General features: G+C 47.6%; 1 protein-coding gene across 4 annotated transcripts in view; it reads left to right on the plus strand.

Annotated features, from left to right (window-relative positions):
- Positions 1-27,298, plus strand: part of DNAI1 (dynein axonemal intermediate chain 1) — a 153,879-nt gene that overhangs the window by 111,581 nt on the left and 15,000 nt on the right. For 3 of the 4 annotated variants that reach the window (XM_061477139.1, XM_061477142.1, XM_061477140.1), the window contains one exon: positions 10,555-10,740. The exons of the other annotated variant lie outside the window; for it this stretch is intronic. In XM_061477139.1, the coding sequence (XP_061333123.1) occupies positions 10,555-10,740 (186 nt within the window). The remainder of the gene's footprint in view (positions 1-10,554; positions 10,741-27,298) is intronic. 4 annotated transcript variants of the gene reach the window in all.

Below are 27,298 nucleotides of genomic sequence, written 5' to 3' on the forward strand. Positions count from 1 at the left end.
GCAGTGGCTGTAATGGTGTGGTTGAGCCTGGAGAAGGAGCCCAGCAGCAGCCTGCCAGTGCCTACAAGGAGGTCATCAAGAAGTGGGAGCCAAGCTCTTCACAGTGGTGCATGAAGGAACAGTAAGACACAACAGCTCGGTTGGGTTGAAATGAGAGGTTTGGACTAGATATTAGGAGAAACCTTCACCGTGAAGGGAGTCACGTAATGAAATAGCTTGCCCAGAGAGGTTGTGCCATCACTGTCCATGGAGGTTTTCAAGACCAGCTTGGATGGAGCCCTGACCAGCTGCATCTGACCTCAGATCTCACCCTTTGGCCAGGAGGTTTGAGTAGAGACTTCTTGGTGTCTCTTCCAACCTGAATTACCTTCTGACCCTATGACATTATGAAATGTCCTGTGTGAGAAGGGCGATCCCAGGGGTTTTACTACAGGCTTGCACTAAGTGCAAGTCCATTTTCTCTCATGTTTTTGTGGTCTGTGTCCTTCATGACTAATGCAGCAAGAGCAAGGTGATGTTATAGCCATCTTTAGTAAATATTGATAGCCTCAAGATAAATGCCATCCAAATGTGCACTATGCAGAGAAGGCCGCTTAGACATATGCTCTAGGGCTTTTCCCCATTACTGAAGCTCTTGACCTTTCAAGATGTGAAATACTTGAAACAACGTAAACCTTCAAGAAATTAGCTGATGGTTTGTGCTGCTCAGGAAGTGAGTGTGCCCTTTCCTGCTTATACACACATATTTTACTGAACAACTGTTCTGCATGAGAAGTCTTGAAGACCACGTTCCTGTTGTATCTCAGCATTGGATAAGATGCTGAATAAATGCCTGTTGTCTGGATACCCACTGTTTTCCTTTCTGCTCTTGGGAAAGAATCACTTGTTTAGCACTGTTGTGTGTTTGTTCATAGAGCAATTTGCAGAGACTTGCTTGTAATTTAGCATTGACCAGCAGCACAATCCAGTTTCTTACTTTAAAAGCATGAATGATTTTGCAGGTAAGAGGCTTGCTAAACCTTTCTGGTTTACAAATATTTCACTGGGTATTTTGGGGCTAATGCTGCCTCTCCTTGTAGGGCATGAATCAGAGGTGCCAGCAGACCTCCCAGCATCAGTCAATGCTTTTCCCCAGGGGAGTCAGGACTGTGAACCCCTCGTGGCTACAGATGTCCCTGCTGCATTCAAGTCCTTCCTCCTACCCTTCTGCATTATCCCATGGGGTTTATCTAAGTTAGGGGTCCACAACAAGCTCTGCAGGGCTGGGATGAGGCAGCTTGTGGCCTTCTGCACCATGGCCTGGGCACTTGCTGGGGTGTAAAAACACCAAATGAGTGCAGGTCCCCTTGTCATCACCCAGAAGGACCTCTGAGTAGGCTGAAGTAGGCAGGGGCTTTCTTAAATTGGCTTTGAAACTGCATTCACAGCATAAGTGGTTGTTTCCGGTGAAACTGTTCATTTTCTTCTGCCACGAAACCTAAAAGGCTCTTTCTTTTTTCCTGCTGAATTTCTGAGATTGATGTAAACTGCTGGGCAAGCTTTTATGTCTGCTTTCAAACAAGGGCTGTTGGCATATCAAAGCTCAGTGAGGTAGATGGTCAGAGACCCTGGAAGTAATGCTGCTTTCTTTGTGCCAATCAGGCTATCCTTCCTTTCCCACAGCCACCAGGCTGCCTGTGTACTACTTCTAGGGAATAAAGCTGGCCTGGAAGACTTTGGTATGCCCTGCAGGGTGTGAGCCCTCACCTCAGAGCTGCTGCAGCTTCCATCCTATCCTAGGTTGCTCTGGTGGGCTCCAAGCCTCAAAATGTGCACCTCAGGATGCTACTGCTCATTCACATCCCTCAGCTACTGAGCTGACGTGGGGTGAGGTCAGCACAGTAGTTGGTTTCAGTGCAAAACCATACATAAATGTAAACCCCTTTTGTCAGTGGTGTTGCAGGAATTGTTTCTTACAGAGATGCTCACAGGCCAGTTTTTCATCACAAGGGCTATTGCTTTTTCAGGTTATGAAATACAGCATTTTAACAAAACCCACCTGCTGAGATTAACTACTTCGTTCAGCCACACAGGAGCCAAGTTTGCCTTTTCCTGCTTTCACACGTATATGAGTGGAAAAAATGATTTGGGTATTATCTCCAGATTTCATTGATTCACTTATTAGACTTTGCATGAAAACATACCAGGGGCACAGAGCCCATTAAGAGTATTTCTGAGAATAGAAAGCTGCTCCTAGGTGCTTCTCCACTCTTTGTTATGTTCCTCTATTAAGAATGGCCCTTCACTTAGGTTTCAGTTTGAAAGTGGGAACCATTTGTATTCGGACCACTGAGAGCCCTCAGCTATCTGCCCATCCTGCTGCACAGAGACAGCAGCTCCTGTACCTTGGTGTTTGTTGCTTGGCATTATATAATGACCTGAAATCTGTGCTGATTCATTTTAAATGCCAGTCTCCAAACCATTACAGTTCGATATCTGCTTTATGAACAGCTTCTCTGGCCTGCTGCAGGGCTGCAGGTGCCAGAGAGCAGTGACTGATTCTCCCATGAAACCAATGCTGCCCTTGCTTGTGCAACTGCCTGCCTTCACCCATGCCCCAGCCTCTGTGCTGGGTGAGTACAGAGGGTGCTGACTCTGTGTAGCAGGGCATAGCCATTCTAGGGAGAATAGCTTTAAGATGAAAGAGGGGAGATTTAGATTAAATATAAGGAAGAAATTCTTCCCTGTGAGGGTGCTGTTGCCCAGAGAAGCTGTGGCTGCCCCATCCCTGGCAGTGTTCAAGGCCAGGCTGGACAGGGCTTGGAGCAACCTGCTTTAGTGGAAGGTGTCCCTGCCCATGGGACAAATCAGTGAATGATCTGTTTGTAAGTACTGGTAGATCAAGGAACAGTCAGTCTAGTAAGGCTTTAGTAAGGTCGTATAACAAAAACATTAATGATTTTGAGAGTAGCAAGCCTGGTCTATCAGAGGAGGGAGGTGTAATACATGTTTGCAGGTTGACCTCAGGAACACTGTTGGCACAAGCCCATAAGCAAACTATAAGGCAGGTGAGAAGGTAGATGTGACATGATGGAAGTCATCCTCAACAGAGTGTGCAGTGCAGCTACGGATGCTTTGGGTACTGAAGCTGGCACTGAAACTCAGCAGCAATTTGGTGGGGGGGGGGGACTAAGCAGGCAGGATTTACAAGTGCTTTGGTGCCAGAATTGAAATTGTAAATGAGGTTGATAACCTCAGCAGCAATTTGCAGTCAGTGAGATAAAATTCAATAAAGACACAAACCAAATGTGCAACATGAAATGATCACTAATTGGGACAGCAGCAGGACTGTGAGGGATGCTGGGCCAAGGGACTGCCTGTGCTGCTGTGTTCTTGCTAATGCTGTGCTGCTGAGTCAGACCCTGGAACATGCAGGGCAAAGCCACCCCATGGGCACAGCCAGGGCTCAGGCTGGAGTTTGGATGCTGGTCTCTAAGGAAGGGTCATCTCTGCTGCTGCAGAAATGGTTGGAGCACAGTGCAGAGGTACCAGCTGCTTTCGTCATCCTAGCTGTTGCATGATTTCAGCGCAGATTAGCTTTTCTGTTTGATTTTAACCTTTCAGAAGTGATTTGGAAAGTAACATTACATTTAGTACAAAAGTGAAGAGCAGAGGGAGGCTTTGTGATTCATTCCAAAGCACACTATTGAAGTTAAAGAGTCAAAAAGAATAAAAAAAGAGTCATGGGCAACATAAGAGAATCATATTAGACCAAACTGAAGTGCAAGCAGCAGGGGTAGGATGCATCAGCTGTTTAGCACCAGATTATAGCATTCAGAAGTGAGCAAGACTGAGACTGAAGGAGATTATCCTAATCACTGAGACTCTCAGAGCAGAGCCAGGCTGACAGAATTGGTAACTGACAAGTTAGCTTGGATAAACAAGCACTTTCTTGTAGAACAATGTCACAGGGTTTCCATGAAGCGTCAAATGGTCCTCAGCCTGTCTGAATGAATAGCAGCTCTTCCAAGTGCAGAGGCTTTGATTTCTTACTGACTCGTGGGAGATGAGTCAAATCAGCTGAGGCTGAGGCTGTTTTCCTACCATGTCAAATTGGGAATGACCCAGTTCTTACTGAATGAGAAAGAGCAGAGATACGCAGCCCTGCAATGAAGCAGCTCCTACAGTTAAGTCAGGTGACACAGATGCTCTCTTTCCCTTGTGTCATGCACCCTGGAGCAGTGGGCTGGCATGATGCAGGGCAGAGGGATGTGCTCAGGCCCTCTCCCTTACCCTGGGACATACACCCCACTCTTCACTGGCAAAGCTCACCTGCCTCAGCCCTAAAAGCATCTTTCACAGATGTGGGGTCATCCTTAGAATCATAGAATGGTTTGGGTTGGAAAGGACCTTAAAATTATCAATTTCCCTTGCCATGGGCAGGGACACCACACCTTAGACCATGTCACCCAAGGCTCTGTCCATCCTGGCCTTGAACACTGCCAGGGGTGGATCATTCACCACTTCTTTGGGCAGCCTGTTCCAGTGCCTCACCACCCTCACAGTAAAGAACTTCTTCCTTATATCCAATCTAAACTTCCCCTGTTTAAGTTTTAACCCATCACCCCTTGTCCTATCACTACAGTCCCTAATGAAGAGTCCCTCCCCAGCACCCTTTTAGGCCCCCTTCAGATATTGGAAGGCTGCCATACCTCTGAACATACTGTAACAGAGCTGGGGTCTGTCCTTTTGCCGTTAGCATGAAAGTGCTGTGAAACCCCATGAATTTTGGGGTCTGCCTAGTGCTGGTGTCAGGGCCACCAAGGACCAGCATTCCTGTGTCATCACAGAAGCAGGGAGGCAATGACTGTTTTCTGAGTCAGGTCTCCTTTCCTCCTGCCAAGCCCCAGGCTTCAGAGGAGACCAAGGGCTGTCTTACAACCCTTATTTGTAACTCAAAAATATCCTTGCAGAGCAAATTAACTGTATTTGAGGCTGTTCTGCCTGCAGTGGGACTATAGAAATCATGCAAAGTAAGGTCTCCACTGCATGGCAGCTTGGCTTTGATGTAAGCTGGAGCTCCCCTGCCTCCCCACTGTCTTTAGGATGCTCCAGCAGCTGACTTGGTGCTAGACAGAGGCTGCCTGTTACATACATTAGCTGAGAGTTTGAAACAAGTCATCTGTGGAGTTTGCAACTGGATGAGGTATCATGGTTCAGTCAAGAAAATTAGGTAAATCCATCATGAAGACAGTGAGAGCCAAGCAGTGAAAGAGATGTCAAACTGGTAAAGGGCAGCATTATATTAAATTATCCCTCACCTTTTTGCTCTTACACCAACTTTGTTCTTTGTTGCCAAGTTACCAGGTACATCTTCCTTGTTCTTACCACATATATATTTCGCCTCAGCCTTGATTCTGGTTTCTGTCAGGTTGGTTTTGAACATGACAGCGTTGCCCAGATCACTGCTGGGGAATAAAGGCTTGCAAGCCTGGAAGAAAAGGACAGTGTAGGCTGCAGCCACTGCAGGCCCAGCATTTGTTCAAGGCATGCAATAAAGGCAGGGGAGGACAAAGTAGCTCTAGAGCTCCCTTCTTCATGGGCCACAAAACCCAAGTAGCTTGTTCTGCTGGCAGAGAGGTTGGTTTCTTTCAGGTGGTGCCCTTTGGAGGGTCCAGCTCTCCACCAGATCTTCTGGTGCTCACAAGGCTTATGTGCTTTAGGGCAGTGGGTGACAGCAGAGCATAAGGACAGGGGGGTCCAGGTGACCTCAGAGCTGTTGAGCAGATGGGAGTCTGGGCTGACTTTCAGGCTGTATGTGCAGTTTGCAGAGCGGGCAGGGGGAAACGAGTTGGTCAAAACTCTGAGCTTGTTTTGATGCTGGAGCTACAGTAATAGCCTTGGACATGCACTGTGCCATGCTTTCAGAGCAGCTGTGTGGAGCCTCAGTGGGGAGCCACTCGATTTTGGGAGGTGGAATATATTTGTGTGATTCATAGACAGAGGGACTGATGGTCTGGATGCAAGTGAGCTGGATTACTTCTCCAGCTGAGAGTCAGGAATGAAAGCAGCTCATTTATGTCAAATATTTTCTGCGACTGTAACACAGCAGAGTTAGATCCATTATTGCCTGTACGTCGAGCATGCAGGCTCTGTTGATACCCTGATGGCAATTTTAAAATGTTCCTATTGAGTAAAAAGCATGAGAGACAGACTGCAGGATTCACCTGATCCCATCTCAGATAACTGGGCATCTGCTTAAATTTAATGCTCCTTTTCAGGGGTTACTGACTTTCCAGAGTTACTGTTCTTCTATCAAGAAGTTTGCTTTGAGCATCTGCCTGACATATCTACCATCAGACTGTCCAGCGCTTTGGTCTGGGTTTCTTTTGATGGTTGTTGATGCCAGCTCATAAATCCCTGTGCTGCAAAGAGTGGCTTAGCTCAACAGCTTGGGCTTCATTTGGAGGCGCTTCTTGTCCTCCGTCACTTCCCTGCAGTGGGCACACAGGTTTAGAGGGACCATAAATAAAACAGCTGTTGGAGTCACTGGTTGCTGCCTCATGCCTTATTCTCCCTGGAGATCTGCATCTAAGCTGGGAGAAGCAGGGGAGAGTCCTTGCACTCTTCTATTTCAGACATTTTAATGTTTCTTTTACCCCTCTCTCTGTGCCTCACTCAGTATTTCTTGTTTTTGGAGTCTGAATCATGTTCCTCTAAGGAAGTGCCCACATCTAGTTCCTAAAGACTCAGTAACAAAAGAACTGAGATGCCCTTTTCCCGTTATCTGAATGCTTATTAACAGAAAGAATGAGGGTGTCTGCCAGGGTCTGCAGACCCTGATTCACTTTTATGCGACCTGCAGAAGGTACCTGAAAAAAGCAAGTTCATTGTCAGAAGCTCCAACTCTCTCCCTGGGGATGTGCACTGCAGTGGAAATTGAAAATCAGAGGTCTGAAACCTCCACTCTGCAGTTTCTAAACCACTTCTGGATGAGCATGAGTGAGTGAGCATTGTCCCAGGTCTCAGCACTTGCAGGGAGGGAAGTGGTGGGGCCAACCTAGGCAGCGTAAGAAGGAGTAGCAGTACTGGCAGGGCAGAGGAAGCTATTCATAGGGACAACTTCACTGGTTTGTAGGCTGTGACAAGAGCATTGACATGCTCTTTGTTCCTTCACAACTCTCAGTAACATTAAAGTCCAAGCTGGTGTCCCAGCACAGGGCACTAAACTGCCCTGTTCCTATATGCTGTCTCCCTATCAAAGCTACACTTTCTGCTTTAGGAGCCCTGGCCATATTACTGTGTTTCCCATGGAGTCATTGAACTGTGAGATCTCACATTCTGACAAGCATCACTGCTGTGTTGGTGTAGATAACAGTCTGGGTGATGCTATGGTACCAAGCGAGGCATCAGGGGCCAGATGGGTGGAAGCAGGCCTGCCCTGTGAGCTGTGACAGCCCAGGATAACATGTCACACTGTGTATCAGTGAGTAGGTGGATATGCTTGTCTGCCACATGTGGAAAGTTATACAAATATCATCCCTTATCAAAAAATCCCATTTGTGCCAGCTGCCTGACAGTGTCTGGGTGGCAGCTCTCATCTGGATGCTGCTGGATGAGTGGCTCCTCTAAGCAGAAAGGTGCCCTATGGAAGACAATCTATAGTTTGGAGGGATAGAGGCCACCAGGGCGGTGCAATGGGGAGAAACTGTATGATGTTAGTGAGTCTCTGTGGTGGGAGATCCAACTGGATCCTATTCCACAGTCCTTAATCCCAGGATTTGAGCCAGCAGGCAGCTCATGGAACTAGGAATCTCAAGGAAAAGCTGCAAGTTTTCAACCTCCCATTCTTTCAGCAGGAAGCCCTGTCCCAAGCCCCGGGCACATGGTACTGGTTGAATGCAGCTCTGCTGCTTTACATTACTGTTAGACTACCTTAGGTGTTATTGGAAGCCCTGTGCACCTTTTAGGTTACTCCCAAAGCACCAAAACCAGTGTTGATCTGACCCCATTTCCCTCTCTCCTGGAAGTGCCTGATTTAGAGCAGTGGCTCTAAATCAAAGCCACTGAAGTCCTCCCTAAGGCCTGTGGCCCACCCCTCCATCTGGAGCGTCTGACAGCTGATATGAGGCTGGTGTTTCCAGCTGGAGAACTGAAATAGATTGTTCTTTTCCATGATTCCCTTGGCAAAGGAAAACAAGCCCATTTGTTTAGAAGCTCATAAAAGAGGAGCATTATAGTAGGAACATTCATAAACTTGTTTGCTTTTGACCTTCTCCACAGTGCTGATGGTTTCGGGTTCTTGTCCCAGGCATTGTGCTTGTCTGGGCTGTCAGTGACATATTTGAAAGGCAGCCTCACCCAAAGTAATTTGCATTAGTAAAAGAGCCTTTGGCTTTCAGACATGCACTGCAGTGCTGGGTAGGGTGTGCTGGTGTGATACATTGACAGCCTTAGAGATAGACTTCAGTGACTGCTGAAAAGAAACCTGACCACTTATTCCAAGCTGGGTATTTTCCTCCTACATCAATTGATGCCTACTCAAGTGGTGGGCACTTCACAGGCTCTTAGGTTACTAAGCATTGAGCTTGTGCCATTGCGCGGAGGATGGTTGTTAATCCTGCCCTTAAATAAATAAAAATGTATTCTCTGAAGGCAAGCAATTAAATCTTCAGTGAGTGTGGGTCATAGAGGGCTGATATGCTTGAAAGACAGCTTGTCCTTCTCAGAGATGGTATGACAGGAGGTGTAAAGTACAAGCCAGGACAGCTACCTTTATTTATGCCTAGATGGGATTATCTTGCCTGAACTGTGGGACCTCAGGTGTCAGGTCTAGATTCAGAATTTAATGCTGGCATGTGATATATTGAGAAGATAAAATTGAAAGCTTTTTTTTCCACCTATGCTTCTGTTGACTGGGGCAGAACTCTTCAAACTGCAGATCCTCATCTGTGGCTGATGCTTTGGATTCCCTTCTTGAATTATATTGCCATGGCTTTCTTCATAATATGTCTGAGAACCCTCTCCACTTTTCAAGCTTTTCCTTATCTACAAATGCCTTATTTTACTTCAGTCTGGAGAGAGTCTTCCTCATCTTGTTTTCTGCATCTATAAAAGCTTTTCATGATTCTTCTGCCCAGACCAGCAGCACCACAAATTGCTAGATGTTGAGTCCTATGAAGACACAGCAGCTCATGAGACTGCTTGGGACAGGTGTTTGCACATCACACAGCCCATTGCTGTACATGAATTCAGATAAAATTCACCAACTCATTGGTCTGTGCTGGGAGAGTACATGTACTGATTTGATACAAAACCTCCCATATTCTCTGGAATAAGCTTTTATAGTGTAACACGATTTCACATAATTCCTAGATTTAAATTGTGAACATGGCACAATGTTGAAATGTCTCATCTGATTCCTAAGTGCTAGTAAACAAGACACAGCTGGCAGGAGGTATACAAGTACTTCAGTCCTTATTTTCCCCATATTCCCACTTACTTGTTAGCATGAAATAATCCCTTCCTTAGTTCTTCTGAAGAGAGGAAAGGGAAAAGAAACATAAAGCTGGAAGTCTCCACAGTGGATTCAAGGTGGGAGTCCAGCATACTGGAGGCTGCTCACTTCAGCACCAGGAAAGAGAGAGATGTCATGTTTTATTAGCCTTTACAGGCTGTATCAATGATGGGAACTAATTGCAGTTGTTGGGAGATAACACTACATGAACGCATTTTCTTGAGTAACTACTACTGTTTGCTCTGGGTTCACAATGAAACATGCATTACCGTGCAGTTGGTGATGGGGCAGGTCTGTGTCACTGATGTATCACTGCTGTAGGTCTGAGGTCTGTGCCAGTGGGAAACCCACCTGAGTGTTTCCCTTCATCCTCACGTTTTCTGTTTGGCCAGTTTTCACCTGGCACTTCTCTTGATGCTGTGGGAGAAGGACCTGTGTGCGTAGCATCCAAAGCAGCTAGACTAGAGTGGGTTGCCAGCACCAAGCCGTCCCATGCTTTGCCTGTGTTTCCCTGGCTTTACACCAAGGTACACCCTTAATCATACTGTCCATGTTCCCTTCACTTCCCTCTTAATTACTGTTTCGAGTCTTTAATGTTATTATTAAGCTGGACATTTTGGAAGGCTCTACTATAAGGGGTAGTAAGTATTTCTGACAGCAGTCCCTGCTTTGTGCATCAATCTCTGTTAGACCCTGAATTAACACCTGGTTGTCTCATTACTTGCAGCACTGAGAAGAGAGAGTAAGACCTGTGGGGTTAGCAGTGCTGGCTCTAAGCCTTCTCCAGTCCAGATCAACTGGAGCCTTACCAAGAGTCTTGGTAAAAGCTTGCATCCACAGCAGGGAACTCCATGAGTCCCTGCAGGAGGGGGACAGGCCCTGAAAAGCATCAGGCAGCTTCTGCACACTGGTTACTTAAAAGAAGATGAAGGTCGTGACTGCAGATAGTAATTGTGTGCTAAGGCTGCCTTTCCGTGGGACCTTTTCTCACTTATTTCAACAGAGGTTGTTCCTGCCAGGTTAATCCCTTTTGGGTTCTTTGCCTTTTTTTTCCCCAGGCCCATGTGTTTGATCTGAGCATTAATAAGTATGAAGCTCTCTGCACACAGCTAGTGGTGACCAAGAAGAAGAATAAAATAACCCATGTCCAGTTTAACCCTGTCTACCCTGTTATCATCATTGGAGATCAACGAGGCCACGTTATCTGCTTGAAGCTGTCTCCCAATCTGCGCAAGATGCCCAAGGTAAGAATGACTTGCACTCCCCTAATGAAGGTACAAACCACAGCAGGTCTCTTCATGCTTTATCACTGTCCCCTCTCCTTCTTTGCAATGATATTGGCAAAGTTGCCCTGTCTAGCAAGGTCTTAATATTACCTCAAGCCTTTTGGGTACGATGTCTGGGAAGCTGCATCCTTGCCTCTGTATGAGTAAGGCTCAGTTTGCTCCTGGACAGGAGTGGAGACTGGTGGGAAGGGGTTTGCTGTCTGTGGGCTCTTTCTCACCATGGTCCACACAAGCCCAGAAGCTCTGCAGAGGTTCTTTTTTTTCCCAAAGCTCACATCTTTTCTGATCTTCCAGTTTTATTTGCAAAACTCATTGAAACCAGGTAAAGGAGGTCCCAGCTCCTTTCCAAGTCTTCCCACAGAGCCCATGCTACCTGTCTTCTTGCCCTCCTCAGTGACGAGAGCCTGTCCCCTGACCACCATGTCATCTCTCCTGTAAAAGAGCAAGTACTATGTTTGATTTGTGAGGAGACTTGGGATCCTTGTCTCAAGTGACAGCATGTGCCTCTATGAGCTGGTGAAGCCCCTTTTCCAACCCAGCCATGTAGGCCAGTTGTGAAGGATGATGACCTCTCCCACATGGATCCTTTACTAGACTTTCTTTCTGGGCTTCATCCAGCTATGAGCTAAATGGCTGTAAATGCACTGTCCTCTCTGAGCCCATGTAATTCTCATATCCTCTTGTTTAGTGGAGCTATTTCAGTTTCAGGCTTTTTTAGCACTGATCCAAGAAAGCAGTCTCTCAAAATTATCATCTTTTCTTTATATACCCCCAAAGGTTTTAATACTCTACTAACCCACTACGTTAGGCAAGGTCTTTGGCCAGGAACTAATCAACTTAGTGTCACTCCAGAGTCTTCTGTGTGATTTTTAAGACATTTCTTAAGCTGGAAACCACTAGAACTTTAAATCTTCCCTATGCTGAAAGGCACAGAAAACACAGAAGTGTGGCTGTCTATTTGGGGCTGGGCACGAGAGCTTTGGAGGAGGATGTCTCATATGCTTCACGCTGTTCTGTTTCCTTCAAAACCACAGCCTAAGACTGTCTGAGCTCTCAGGGCTGTCATTAGCTTGGCTCAGGACACATTTCCTGGTTGCTTTATGAGTCCTTCCTGAGCATGGACAAGCACCATATCTGCCGTAGACCTTGGCTGCACAAGGGTTCAGCAGTGGAGATGGGTCACACACACATGAATGTGGCTGCTCTCATCCATGCCCCAGCTGCAGGCTGTGCAGCACCCAGCAATACTGCATTCTGGGTCAGAATGAATTTGAATGTCTCCTTCCACTCCTTGTGGCCAGCAGCAACCCTCTGTGCAGGTACCAATGTTGTCATCTCCCTTTGCCAACTTTCTTCAGAGGCTAGTTGCATCCAGTTGATAAAGCAGTTTAAACTGAGTTTGGTAATGGCTCAATCACTTATTGCTGACTTTAAACCAATAGGTACCATGTCCTAGGCAACATATAGATGGGATGGAAATGGACTTGCTGCTCTGATGTTATTAAGCTATCTGTCTTCTCTTTGCTTGGTTAGGTTTGAAGGGACACTGAGCTAAATGTTTCCTGCACATGTGGAGAAGGAGGGATGTTAAGGCATGGCTGGTGTTGTGTACAGGTGCCCTGACTGTAGCCAGCACTTCTCTGAAAGAGATGAGAACTCAAAACAGGTAACAGGCAGTGCAGTGGCAAAGTGGCAGATCTGACCCAGCCAGCCCAGCAGCCTTTCTGTGCCACAAGTGAACAAGCAAGCCTGGATCTCTGAGCCCATCTTTTGTAGCTGATGTAGCATCTGCTGCACCAAACAGTGGTGTCCAGGACTCTATGGTGTGAAGGTTTAGCTGCTGCAGCAGGGTGCTGTAACAGAGGGAGACCAAGTCCTGGCAGAACAGGCAGTGCCATCGACTGCCTCATCCTGTCCACCTGCTTCCTATGCCAGCAGCAGCCTTTGTCCATAGTTAGCCTAAGTCTCCAGCTGTATTTGCAAGAGTATTGTCTTACTGTCAGATGTTCTTCCAGAATACTGATCCTAGCTCCTCTGAAGATCAAGACAGCATGCTCTTTAAACCCTTACCCTGTGCAGACAGCTTTCCTCTGTAAAATGACTTCACTTAGAATCATAGAATGATTTGGGTTGGAAAGGACCTTAACATCATCAAGTTCCAACCCCCCTGCCATGGGCAGGGACACCTCACACTAAACCATGTCACCAAAGACTCTGTCCAATCTGGCCTTGAACGCTGCCAGGGATGGAGCATTCACAGCTTCCCTGGGCAACCCATTCCAGTGCCTCACCACCCTTACAGTAAAGAACTTCCTCCTCATGTCCAATCTAAACTTCCCCTGTTTTAAGTTTTAACCAGTTAACCCCTTGTCCTACCACTAGTCCCTAATGAAGAGTCCCTCCCCAGCATTCTTATAGGCTCCCTTCAGCTATAAGCTGTTCTCCATGTTCTCTGCAAGTCTCCAGAGCCAAGTTAACAGTTTCAGAATATCCATAGATTTTTGTAAGTGGGTCCAGAACTGTGCAGGGGAGTCCTGGCATCCCAGCCATCGCTTTGTAGGTAGAGAAACCTGTCTGTGCCTGGGTTTGTACCCAGGTGCCTCAGTCTGTTCTTTCCAGCACTTGATCCCCACAGAGCTCTGTGGGAGTACCTGCCCAGCACCCAGGAGGACACATCATGGTCAGTGCCTCTGGAGGCTGGGGCCTTCGTACCAACCCCAGCACCTGCAAGCTCACCTGCCTGGTCATTCCCATCAACTCCTTTGGAGGTGGGGAGATGCCTTTTGTAGAGGTCTGACAGAACTCAGGGTGCCAATAGGACAGGGCAGCCAGGGGCTCATCCAGGTCCCACTACCCCTCTGTTTCACATAGGAGCTTACCTGTGAAGCTTCTCCACCAGCTTCCCCACACCACTGGGGTAGCTCCTTTTGGCAGGTACGACCAGCACACTAACCACCCGTTTTTAAGAGAGCTATTAATAGCCACATGTTATTCCAAACCCCCTTCTTTCCCTTAAAATAGACGTGGTTCTGTCTGCTCCATGTTCTGTGGATTCCTTAGCTGTTGCTGGGCTTCCAAGATGAGGCCCACCACAAGAGACTGAGCTAACTTCATCCCAATAGGATTTCAGCCTTTTTGAGTTTATTCTGGTTTGTGATGGAAAAGTTGAAATAGAGAGGGTAAGGACTCTGCAGCAGACCTTGGTTCATTCCTCTATTCAGGTCCTTGAGTGAGGAGCTGAGGTTCAAGAGCTCTATAAATAATTAGGAGGGTTGATCTGCAGCTTAATTAATTCATGTTTGTAAAACACTCTGGGATCTTTAAGAAGTGTTATTTAATGCCCAAGTTTTGCTGTCAGCAGTGTTAGCACAGCCGCGTTTATGAACACTTGGTAGAACAAATATGCCAAGGGGCAGAACTTCTCAAAAGCACTCATGTGGTGTTTTCAGAATAGACTTTCATAAAGACATACAGTAAAAGCTTCAAAAATGCCTAAAACTCCCTATGAGTTTTGGCCTCTAAATCACTTAGTGGCACATAGGAAAAGTGAATTTGTTACTGAGGGTATCTGGGCACAGGGTCTCTACCATCTATCAGGCCCTTGTGTCAAGGGCACACAGAATCATAGAATGGTTTGGGTTGGAAAGGACCTTAAGATCATCCAGTTCCAACCCCCTACCATGGGCAGGGACACCTCACACAGAGGGTATAGAGGTCCCTCTGCTTGTGCCAAGCACAGTGGGAGTCGTTGTGTCTTTGCCCTGGCGATTTGGGTCCTGGAGACCTCCCTAGCCCCATGGGCTGAAGTCTCTGCGGACAGAGACATCCCTTCGCCCCAAGGCAGTGAGTTATATTCATTTCCATGAGGTATGATCCTGATGGAGGTTTTCCATGCCTGTTGCTGTTGTCTCTGTATTGTGTGAGTCCTCTTGGAACAGACTACCCAACTGCTAAGCACCCACCTCCCTGAGCAGCAAGCCCTGCTTGAGCAGAAAACTCATGGCAACAGCTATTGTCCTGTGCAAGGAAACCTGGTGAAAGGTGAAACTGGGTTGAGTCCTTCTGCTCCGAGCTGGGACAGAAATGCTTGCAGTATTTTAAGATGCAGGGGTATGAACAAGTGGCTCTCTGCTGTTGTCCAAGCCACTTTTGGACTCCAAGTGCTCCTTTAAAATTGCAGTTGTTGTCAGGCAGGAATTGTTTAACTAATAAAGTATTGTTCCTAATTTATAACGACCTTGTGGTTGAGTTCACCAGAGGGAAGCATTGCTGTAAGAAGAATCAGTTTGGGGCAGAGATGTTTAATTAGTAAGTCTTCTGGGTTTTGTTCGGGGGTTGGAAGAAATTAAAGCATTTTGTCATCACAGTCAGAAGAATGTAGCTGCTCGTGGGCTTTGGTTTGTTGTTAAAAAACTGCTGAAATAGCCTGGCACAACCCCTGTCAATGCCAAAAGTAAGCAGTAAAGAAGAGTGTGAGGAGTTTTTAGAAATGCTGGGAGACCACAGCTGAGTGGGAGAGAGAAAGAAAGCAGGTCAGAGAAAGGTTACAGTACATTTGCTGAGGCTAAGGCAATTTCCTGGCCAGTACCCAGGCTGACAGCCAGGGAGGGAGCCAGCTTCTTGGCCTGATGCTTCTACTGGATATTTATCTTGGATTATCCAAGATGATTATCTCAGTTTCTGTCCCTGCTACTGGTTTCTTTACCTGCGAGTCACCTCTTTCTTGTCCCCTGGGGACAATTGAGTTCCTTCCTAGGCAGTATATCCAGGCTGACAGGGTCTAGCTTCGTATGAGAGGATAGGGAAGAGGAACACAGCTGCACACCCATTGCAGGATGCAGTGTCAGGGCTCTGCACAGCTCAGGAGCTGTAGACACACATCTATGAGTCCAGCACAGGGTTCCTGTGAGCAACTTGTGTTTTGGGGACAAGTGAGGGGCATGAGGTAGTTCTGAGCCTTCCTGTATGCATGTGGGGCTCCCTCTGTGCCTTATCGCATCAGCCAGTGTCACCTCTGGACTCCCTGTGCCTCTCTGCCTATTGGCAGCCCTGATGGGTTTGCCCTTGGCCAGATCCAGCCAAGGAAGGGGCATTGAGTTTTATTGTCTGCAGCACTTTGGCTCTTTGACCATAACTGATGGCAGGGTCTGGGAGGGACCAGTTAGGATTTGGGGGACTGTGATGGACAGTGGGAGGGTGTTGGGATTTTCAGGAGGTGAAGAAGGGAGGGGAATTTGGGGAATATTGGTGGAAGAGTGTGAAGTTAGAATCATAGAATCATAGGATAGTTAGGGTTGGAAAGGACCTTAAGGTCATCCAGTTCCAACCCCCCTGCCATGGGCAGGGACACCTCACACTAAACCATCTCACCCAAGGCTCTGTCCAACCTGGCCTTGAACACTGCCAGGGATGGAGCATTCACAATCTCCCTGGGGAACCCATTCCAGTGCCTCACCACCCTAACAGGAAAGAATTTCCTCCTTATATCCAATCTAAACTTCCCCTGTTCAAGTTTGAACCCTTCACCCCTTGTCCTATCACTACAATCCCTAATGAAGAGTCCCTCCCCAGTATCCCTATAGGCCCCCTTCAGATACTGGAAGGCTGCTGTGAGGTCTCCACGCAGCTTCTCTTCTCCAGGCTGAACAGCCCCAACTTCCTCAGCCTGTCTTCATACAGGAGGTGCTCCAGTCCCCTGATCATCCTTGCAGCCTTCCTTTGGACTTGTTCCAACAGTTCCATGTCCTTTTTATGTTGAGGACACCAGAACTGCACACAATACTCCAGGTGAGGTCTCAGGAGAGCAGAGTAGAGGGGCAGGATCACCTTTGACCTGCTGGTCACGCTCCTTTTGATGCAGCCTAGGATACAGTTGGCTTTCTGGGCTGCAAGCGCACACTGAAGCCGGCTCATGTTCATTTTCTCATCCACCAACACCCCCAAGTCCTTCTCCGCAGGGCTGCTCTGAATCTCTTCCCTGCCCAACCTGTAGCTGTGCCTGGGATTGCTCCGACCCAGGTGTAGGACCTTGCACTTGGCATGGTTAAACTTCATGAGGTTGACATCAGCCCACCTCACAAGTGTGTCAAGGTCCCTCTGGATGGCATTCCTTCCCTCCAGGGTATCAACCGGACCACACAGCTTGGTGTCATCAGCAAACTTGCTGAGGGCGCACTCAATCCCACTGTCCATGTCAGCGATGAAGATGTTGAACAGGACCGGTCCCAACACCGATCCCTGAGGGACACCACTCGTTACTGGTCTCCAGCCGGACATTGAGCCATTGACCACAACTCTTGTGTGCGGCCATCCAGGCAGTTCTTTATCCACCGAGTGGTCCATCCATCAAATTGATGTCTCTCCAATTTAGAGGCAAGGATGTCGTGTGGGACAGTGTCGAACGCTTTACACAAGTCCAGGTAGATGACATCAACTGCTCTACCCCTGTCCATCAGTTCTGTAGCCCCATCATAGAAGGCCACCAAATTGGTCAGGCAGGATTTCCCCTTAGTGAAGCCATGCTGGCTGTCACCAAGCAGCTTGTTGTTTTTCATGTGCCTTAGCATGCCTTCCAGGAGAATCTGCTCCAGGATTTTGCCAGGCACAGAGGTGAGACTGACTGGTCTGTAATTCCCCGGGTCATCCATTTTCCCCTTCTCAAAAATGGGGGTTATATTTCCCTTTTTCCAGTCATCGGGAACTTCACCTGACTGCCATGATTTCGCAAATATGATGGCCAGCAGCTTCGCAACTTCATTTGCCAGCGCTTTCAGGACCCACGGATGGATCTCATCAGGTCCCATGGACTTGTGCACGTTCAGGTTTTTAAGATGGTCTTGAACCAGATCCTCTCCTACAGTGGGCCTAGAGTCTTCATTCTCACAGTCCCTGTGTCTGCCTTCCAGGACTTGGGTGGTGCAGTCAGAGCCTTTGCCAGTGAAGACCAAGGTAAAGAAGTCATTCAGAACTTCAGCCTTCTCCAAATCCTGTGTAGCCAGTTCTCCTGAGAGCTTCAGGAGGGGGCCTACATTGTCCCTAGTCTGTCTTTTATTCACTACGTACCTGTAGAATCCCTTCCTTTTATTCTTAACATCCGTAGCCAAGTTTAATTCTAACTGGGCCTTAGCTTTCCTAACCTGGTCCCTAGCTTCCCGGACAACATCCCTGTACTCTTCCCAGGCTGCCTGTCCTTGCTTCTGCCTTTTATAAGCCTCTTTTTTCATTTGAATTTTCCTCAGCATTTTAGGGGGACTGTAGGAGAGTGGCTGAAATCTCTTATTCAGCCTATCCCCCTCACCAGCACTGCCTCCTTTGCAATCTTCTTGCTTCCACCTCATACTCTCCAGCAGCACCCACAGCACACAATGCTTTCTCAGTAAGTGGCCCTGTTTTTGCCTTATCTCCAGCCTCAGTGGGATGCATCTGAGGTCCAGAGCTAGGATGTTGTAAATGGACAGTGAGGTGCTTGATCCTGAACCTCAGTGCTTTGTAGCTTTGTGTTGCTGTGACAGGGAGAAACTTGAAAGATTTCAGGACCAGAACAATCTGTTTCTGTTCTTAGTATTTTCCTGTAGCTGTGGAGGTGTTTCAGTGGCTGTGAGGAATGAACCAACCAGCACAGGAGGTTGAATATGAACTCTCTCCTTCGGTCCCAGGAGGAGACATCCAGACATACCCAACTGCAAATGTGATTGTATTTACAGAATGAAGCTGTGCATTAGATATTCTCAAGTCACATCAGCCCTGGACTGGTGAGTGGTCTAGCACTGAGGGAAGTACATTTTATCCCCAAATTTTCTATCATAACAGCTCTTACATGACATTATTCTGAGAGAAATTCTGAGAGCAGCTGCCCATCTCTGAGCAAAAAGCACTCACCTCTCCTCTTCAAATGGCTTGAGTCGTGCTCTTCTAGTGCCATAATTCTCTGTCTTTCTGCTTTCATGCAAATGCTCCTCTCTTGTTGAGATTCCCACAGTCACTTGTGTGCTGTTGGAGCAGTGGCGAATGTTCATGTGTCTCTTTCAGGGCTGGCTAATTGCACAGTGACCCAAAAGCACAAGGCACAAGCAGTACTAGAGGAATTTGGCATCAAGTACTGCTGTGCCTTGCTTACATCAGGACTGCCTCCTCCAGATGCGTCTTGACCCCCTGATAAGGAGGCACACACAAGTAAGCTTGGGTCTCATAAATGCTGACCTGCAGCTTCATGGCTTTGCTTCCTCTTGAGATTTGCAAATGCTTTTTGATTTCCTGTCAGTCCCTCCCCTGTTATTTAGGCTGGTTGCAGATAGCTGCTTTCTGTGCTGTTAAGGGAAAAGCTGAGCACCTGTGGCATTGATCCAGGGACTCGTGAAACCCTTTTTCTGCCCATTCACAGCTTTCTGTGTTGCTTGTGTAGGCCTTGTAAAGACATATGCACTAGCTTTGACTCCTTGATACAGGAAGGAAGCCCAGTGCTAGGGGCCTTCAACAAGAGTAAGAGACACATCTATAGGGAAAGGTTGCCTGAGCCTGCCTTGGACCAGGAAGGGCTGGAGATGATTGCTCCATCAGTCCCTGCTGTTGGCACATGCTGGCCTTACCACACGCTGAAGCCAGCAAGAGGCTTGTGTACAGCTTGCCAGGGTGTGAGCAGCATTACTTGTGACCTATGGCCATTTTGCTATGCAGATCTGTGACTCATAACTCTAAATCAACATCTACTGAAGAGAATACTGATGTGCACTGGCAAAAACAGGCTTTACTACCCCTTCTGCCTGCTCCCTCCCTGCCATGCTTTCCTGCCCTGCCACGCTTTCCTGTCCTGTCACTGTGCTGGGAAACCCATTAGTGGGAAGACCTTCACAGCCCCCTGGGATCCCTTTTTCCTCCATTGACCCACATCAGGGTATCTCCCAGTCTAGCATAGCCTGAGATAAAATGAGGGAACTGTTTGGATCTGATAACCTGTTTCTTGAGGAAGGAGATGGTTCATGTCCTTCTTGGGCAGAACTGAAGCCTTTGGGTATTTATCTAGAGAGCCTGGATATACCGATTGTGCAAAGGAGAGTGGCTTTGTGGCATAAATCTTGATGTCTAAGAGCATCACATCACACGTACAATGAGTCCTGAATCCCAGACACAGATGTGACAACCTTAGATACTGGCAGTGTTTGAAGAGCTAACCCAAACCAACCAGCAGTAGATCTGAAGGACTTGAATCTTCTCTTATTAAATCAGTTTTCTTCATTTTTTGAGAAATAACTTTTGAGTTATTTCAGACAATGTGAAGGGAGAGCTCTGTATAACTGCAGGATTGCTGAACCCCAAGGTCAGAGAGCTGGGTTTTTATTCCTTTTCACTGTTCCTGGCTGCATGTCTTCAGCCTTACCTCTGGTGTGTAATATCACTTCCTATGACTACTCTGTTTGGCAGTTGGTGAAGAAACATCAGTGTATTTACAAGTTATTTTAAGCTGAAGTCAATTCCCTGTGGTCAGGATAAAGTGTGTTTAGTACATTTAATGGAAACGTTGGCATTTGGAGCATGAAAAGGTCCCATTTTAAGAAAATTCAGTAGTACTTATAAATTATTTCTAAAGTGCAAGTCTCATCCTGTGAGGTGCTGCGTGGTGTCAGGGTGGTACTGTCAGAGTCAGAAGAACTGTCCTTGACTTCCTAATTTCCTCTTTGAAGATCTGTGTAATAAAAAGTGTTGACTGTGTTTAGAAGTGATGCAAGACCACCTCATGTGCAATTCTAGGGATTTGGAGTAAAAGTGCTAGTTTTTCTAGCACTAGCATTAGACAAATCACTGAGCTGAATGCCCCTCTCTAGACATAAATCTGATGTGTGTCCATTGGATTTGCTGTCCTCTGTATTTTTAAGAGTAACTGTAATCTGAATTTGGCCTTATTTTGGTGAGGTCTTATTTTACTCTTTCCCTTATATTTCCCCACGATGGTACAGTTGTGTTCCTACACGAACTATTTTATCTGCAGGCATTGCATCTTCTTCCCTATGAACCGGTTGTGCCTTGCTGTGCGCCATCCTAGAGCTCCCCAAGCTCCAGCAGATTGGGCTTTGCTCCTCTGCAGCCCAGTGAGCCCTTCACTGCATGATAAGGAGCCCTCCTTCATGGCTTCAAAGGACTTGAATTTTGGTTAGATCTGCAATTGCCTGGATATGCCTGTTCAGTTTGAACAGCTCCTCTTTGGGACAGAGACTCTCTTTTCCTCAGTGCCTTGGCAAAAAGCCGTGGCAGCAGAGATATGGGCACAGGGTAACGTTATGGCAAGAGAGGCGCTGCCCAGGCTCGCGGGCAGCTTGGCTCGCCTTTCCTCCTTGTTTCTTTCTTTAGCTGGCCTCTGCGAATTTATTTCCATGCGCATGACTTCAACCCCCTCCAGGAAACTGAGGGATCCAGTTCTTTCCCTGAATAACAGCCCTGGTACAAAGGCAATGGGACCCCCGGGGGAACAGGCTGTTTCCAAAGCATGCCTTTGGCAGAGCCAGCAAGGGAGACTTTTTGGGAGACTCATTCTCCCTGCAGTGTCTGGGTGTGAGAGCAGGTCTATCAGCCTGCAGCCTCTCCTCCAGAGGCTATCCTGTGCTCAGCCCCCTGCCATAACTGATCATGACTCTCTGTGGATGGAGGCAACTTGGATGCATATCTTCCAGGTCATCTGAGGGTGAGCTGATCTTTGGACAGAGCCCCAAGGAGCTCTTATGAGTGCAGCTATTCCTGAGCACTGGCTCTGCCGCAGGGGTGTGAGGAGTAAAGCTTGTTAACTCAGCCCATAAGGCACATTTGAAGGGCAAGGTGATGGCTCATCATGATGATGTGGAGTAAAGCAGTGGCTGGGGCCTGGGACACCCAGCACTGGTCCTGGACCTGGCCTCTGCATCTCTTTGGATGAAATGCAGTTCTTCTCCATGTGGAAGTGGGATGAGGACACGCATCTCCCTGGGAGCTGTGAGAGGTGTCTGTAGATGCTGTGTATCTGCTTTCCAACAGCCTCTCTTCTCGATGCATCCCTCCTGCTGAGTGCTGTTGGGACACATCCAGTACAATTAAAAGAGGAGACAATATTGGAGTCCTGATGGACAACTGTGTCTCACCAGGGCCCAGTGTCACAGAAAGACAGTTGGATGTCACAGGCTACCAACCCTGAAGTTTCAAGCTGGGGCAGCCATGTCACTGGAAAACTGGTGAAAATTAGGAATGTGACACCAAAAGATGCTTGCTGACAACAGGAAGACACAGCAGTGATGTGTGCACTGTTACAGCCTCAGCCCAACAACCCTGTCTTGGCCCTGTGCTGCCCCTCAGCTGTCTGTGCTGGCAGACGGAGTGAGAAGGGAAGGATAAGAGAGCAGGTCCCTGTGTGGGACAGAGGGAAGAGGTGGCAGCAGTATGAGGAAAAGGACAAGGAGCAGGATCATGGCATGAGCTGGGACAAGCAGGCATTCTGCAGGTGTCCTGTCCAGAAAAGCACACAAAACCCTGGGATGCAGGTGAGCAGGTCTGTCTTGGCTCTGCACCTCCATAAGTGTTGGTTCGGCTTCCATTTGTGCTGGTCATACAATTTAGGTGGAAAAGTGTAACCAATTCTCTCCATATCATGGCTGTGCAGTGTCCTGGACACTTGAATCCTCAATTCAGCAGGTATGGCAAATGGGACACTGGACTTCATTTGCGAGACCCATCCTAGTCATGGTTTTTGTGTTGCCTTACTGGACCTGGCAATGGCCCATAGCTCAGAGAAAGTGAGCTTTTATTGCCCTTGGTTGTGATATTACATACCTTGTCCCTGGGCATTGTCTGGGCACCCTGGGGCAGTCTCTCCCTGCAGAACACAGTGGTATTTACTGCAGTGACAAAGGAAGGAAGTTTGTCATGACGTGAAGTAGAGAGAGATGAGGCTACGAGAGCCAGAGGAACAGCTTGAGATTTGGCATATCCCTGTAACTCCTCCTGAGCCCCTGCCAGAGCCTGACACAGCCTTCCCCAAACAGTCGGCCTGGGTTGGAAAGAGCTGAGGCTGCTGAAGGAGACACAGAGGGCAGCTCCCTGCCTGGGAGATGATTGTGTCTGTGCCACTGTAAAACACATCCCTATTGCATTGCTGTAAAAAGCTCTTCATTTGCAGGCTTTGCTTGTGTGTTTCCTGATATTGGATGCATCAAGCTACAAATTTCTATGTACCTTTGCATGCCCTGATCAAAACCATTGCCTGCTCCCAGTCTTTGCCATGCCTTTCCCCAGCTCACATTCATGCCACCTACCAGCATCCTCTGAAAGAAAAGAAAGGGAGACACCTGCAGCAGCAAGCAGGCCAAATAAATGGCCCTTGCTCAAATTAATTTGATGGGCTCAATGGGGAATTGTTTAAATGAGGGAAAGGAAGGAATTGCCGGTGAATGAAATATCTTGCTGCTCACAGTGATGGAGCTGACGCAGAAGGATTATTTTTATCCCATGGAGAAAAGGAAGAGAAGAGCCCTGCACAGCAGAGAAGAGGGGCTGCCTTACAGTCGTGCTGGCTATGCGAGATGCAGTGATGGCTGCAATCAAAGCAGCTCGAGGGTTCTCCCGGAGGGAAGCTGTTACGCTCCAATTCACTGACTGTTTCTGTGACACAAGATACCAGGCACCAACTGTGTGAGGCCGTCTGAGGGCAAATATGCTCCTTCTCTCCCCTACTGCTATGTCCCACCAGGGAGCTGGCTATGATCCCACTGTGGGTGTCCAAGCTCTTCACCCCCAATAGGGATCTGGTCACTGAGACACTGTCCTGCCTGAGCAGTGTTGTGTTCCCCACCTGCAGCCCAAATCTTCTCATTGTCCCTGATCCCATGAGCTGTGCCCTTGCTGCATGGTGTCCTGTGGGTGCAGGTTTCTCCCTGCCCCCTCCAGTGCAGAGGAATCCTTTTACCTGCCTGGCTGTGATCATAGAATCAACCAGATTGGAAAAGACCTCTAGCATCATCGAGTCCAACCATTACCCCAGGACTGCCAAGATGCTCCCATTTCTCTGCAGACTGTTTCACAGCATCACAGGACTGCTAGGTCCTATCCACATGATCATCCCTCTAACCCCAGCCCTGATAGCAGAACACTTCCATCCCCACAATACTCTATTTGTGCAGGGAATTGTCCCTGCTCATTTGCAGTATCTTGCTTTTGTCCCTGTTAAATCAGGTACAGGTTTTCCCGGTCACATTGCTGGTCCAGCAAAGTAATTTCAGATTCTGGTCCTGCCTTCCTGGACACCTGAAGCCTTCCCATCTGTCCCAGTGTCCAAGCACTAATAGAAATGCTGACCAGATTGCTCATGGAGCCATGAGCATCACACACAACTCTGTGCTGACAGTTCTGGCACAACTATTCAGCTGGGTTTTACCAGCTTCTACCTACTTTATATAGATCTTTTGCCTCACATGAGAATTGGAACACACAGGTAGGCAATGGGAAAGTCTCCCTGAGGTTAAGAGTAAAGACTTCTGTTTCTTTCCTGTCCACAATGTCTAGTATCTTGTTGCAAAATGAAATCAGAGTGGTTCAGCATGACTTTTGTGGTACAAATCTGTGTGAGCTGTGATGCGTCTCCTCACAGGCACTTACAGGTTGTTTGTTGTTCCACTCATCTCTGAAAAGTGAGGTTAGACTGGAGTCTGTCATTCTTTTAAGTTAGTTACTGCATTTACCTTTTTCAGCTTTCTGATCCCTGCCATCCTCTGAAATTCCCCAAGGTAAATGCTTCAGATTAAAGCCATTAGGTCAAGTCAATGTGAAAATAGCTGCCTCCCAAGGGGCTGGGATGTTGTGACCAGGATGGTCTCAAACACTATAAGCAAGCAAAAGCATGTGGGCAGAGATTACACCCTTTATCAGGCAAACCAATATCCCTGGGATGAAAAGAGAAGTGCATGTGCCTTAAAGCTTGCCTTTTATTCCCCAGATATGTATTTGTTGAGCTAATAAAAGGCATTGCGTCTCCCTGCCAGCCTGTGCTGTCTGAGTACATGCTAACCCCTGCCTTGCTCAGCCAGAGCAGATGTCTCCCCACATGGTTGCTGGTTTCAGCTGTGGTATCCTGAGGACCTGAGCCTGCAGGAAAGGGGAAAAGTGCCTTTCAATGAGTGCAGAGAGAACATGGATGTGAGCACTGCTCAGTCTCTGCTTTCTTACTTTTTTGCCTCCTCTGACTTTCTGACTATATTGACTTGCTGTCAGAAGGGAGGCACTGAAACCAGAACGTCCAGAAACTGGTTTTGCAAAGGCAGCTGTGAGACTGGAGGGTGCTCATCCCTTTCCAGGATTAGGCCTCCTGCTCTACTCTGCACTGAAGCCAGCAAAAGGAAGGCAAATGTTCTCATTTTGTCTGGCCTGGGCAGCCAAACGGCATCCAGTGGAAGTGCAGGAAATCAATAATTTAGTGTTTTTTATGTCATTAAAAAGAGCGCATCAGGTTGTGCACGGTTACAGTTTGTAACACAGCAGAGCAAAACGCTGATGGATTGTGTTTCAATTACTGCTTGCTCAAGAAGAAAAACTGTGCTATAAAAACACTGCAGCCCAAATGGCTCCTGCAACCTGGGGGCTGGGAAACTTGCGCTGCACAAGGACAAGGGAAGCCCAGCCTGAGAAACCTCAGCTCATCCACTGCCATGAGCCAAAGGTAGTGCTATAGAGATACCATCTCACTCAGCCTAGCTTCACAGAGTTTCTCAGCCTAAAGCATCAGCGAAGGAGAGGGGTCTGGGTCCTGCTCCTGCAGTGGGGAGAGGCCTTAAGTGCAGGTCTTGAGGATGAAGATCCTGACGTAGCTGTAGGGAGCAAGGGCTTGCAGAGGGATCTGTCATCCTTCTGCAGTGGCAGGGGAAACTCTCTGGTTGCTTCCCCCTTGCCTGTGTAGGGAAATATCACTCTTCAGGGTGTTTATACCCTGCACATAGCCAGGGATGTGCTGCCAGGCATGATTTTTCACAGACTGGTGCTGTAGGCAAGGTCTTCTGCAAGCAATCACATCTTCATTTTGAGTCAAGGTTAGTCTGAGCTGTAACTCAGAAGAGCAAGAAGAAAATGGAGCACCACCACTGCCTCCCTGCAAAGGGAGAAAGAGACAGGGCTTGGCACAGAAAGCTCCAGCCCTTGGTTCCCTTTTCTCTGAAACAGTCGTAACAGTTGTGGGCACAGGCTGAGCATGTTTTCCCAAGAGCAAGGCAATCAGCTTCTCCCCTTGACCCAGCTTGGAGTCAGTGGCAGGGGTTCACTGTCCCCCCACACTTCACAATGCCCCCTCCATGATTCACAGTGCTTCACAGTGACAGTTCTTGCTTTCTGCAGGCTGCAGTGAAATCAATGACTATACCTTGTCCTTGCTCCTCCCTGTGAGTGAGTGAGTAAGCCCCAAGTCAGTGAAAGGCTTGGGCAGACTGGACTGAAAGGTGCCGCAGAGGTGCCACAGAGTGTGTGATGTGGCTGAGGGAATTTGAGGAAACTTAAACGCTGCAATCAAGCTGTTTTTCCCTGCTTCAGAGAGAATTGCTTGTCTATCAGTGTGAGACCTCTTAAACATGGCCACACTCCCTATGCACTCACGACTGTGTGCTTTCAACCTTGCTTGGCAAATGTTGTTTGACTCAAGCCTGTGATAAACCTGAACCAAGGTATTATTTATAGCCTGAAAGAATGGTTCGACATGGACTCTGTCTTAGGAATAAAAGCTCTGTTTAAAAGAAAAAGCACTTCACAAAACCTTCATGGATTCACTTTAAATTTCTTTTTCTTTAAAAGAAAAAGCACTTCACAAAACCTGCAAGGAGCTGGGACCAGCAGATCTTTCAAGGTAACTGTAGGTAGGGAGATGAGTCTGGCAAGGTTTGGTAGGGTATTTTTGTGACCCAGCTCTTGTTGATAGTGCTGTTTGTATCAGGTGTGAGTGTTGCTGCTCAGTAAAGAGCACCAGCAGCAAGATGGACTCTGCAGCAAACCCAGATGACTTGGTGCTGTGGTATTGTTTTAACAAAGCCCATCAGAGCTTTGTTACCAGCCAGAAGCAAGGTAGCACAGGGTGGATATAAATCCCATGCAAACTACCCTCAAAGCTGTGGGGCTGCATCCTGGAACTGGAGATGCTGAAAGAGGTTTGAATATTGTAAAGGAAAGCATGAACTCACAGTGTATCACTGAAATACTGACCAAACATGGGGTCTGGCTGCCTCACTGGGTTGATTCAGGAATGAAACCAGGGTACTGTGTTTGAGAGCAGTGTTACCAAATCTATCTCCAGCTGCAGTAGACACATCCAGGGTTGACGCTTCAGTGGAGGTGATTCATTGACCAAAAATGCAAACTAAAGAGAAAGGGGGTTTATCTGAGGTCTGGAAAATGTAATTTCAAGGAGCTTTTTAAGAGCTTACAAATAAATTAAGCCTTAACTTCATCTCAGCCTAAAAGCACCTGTATACAAAGGGATTCACAGCAGTGGAAGCTCTTTATATTAGGAGAAAGAGACAAAATGGGATTT

Source organism: Pezoporus flaviventris, unplaced genomic scaffold (assembly GCF_033815535.1).
Source record: "Pezoporus flaviventris isolate CSIRO_AGI_PZ_B2104156 unplaced genomic scaffold, CSIRO_AGI_Pfla_v1 ptg000100l, whole genome shotgun sequence".
NCBI lineage: Eukaryota > Metazoa > Chordata > Aves > Psittaciformes > Psittacidae > Pezoporus > Pezoporus flaviventris.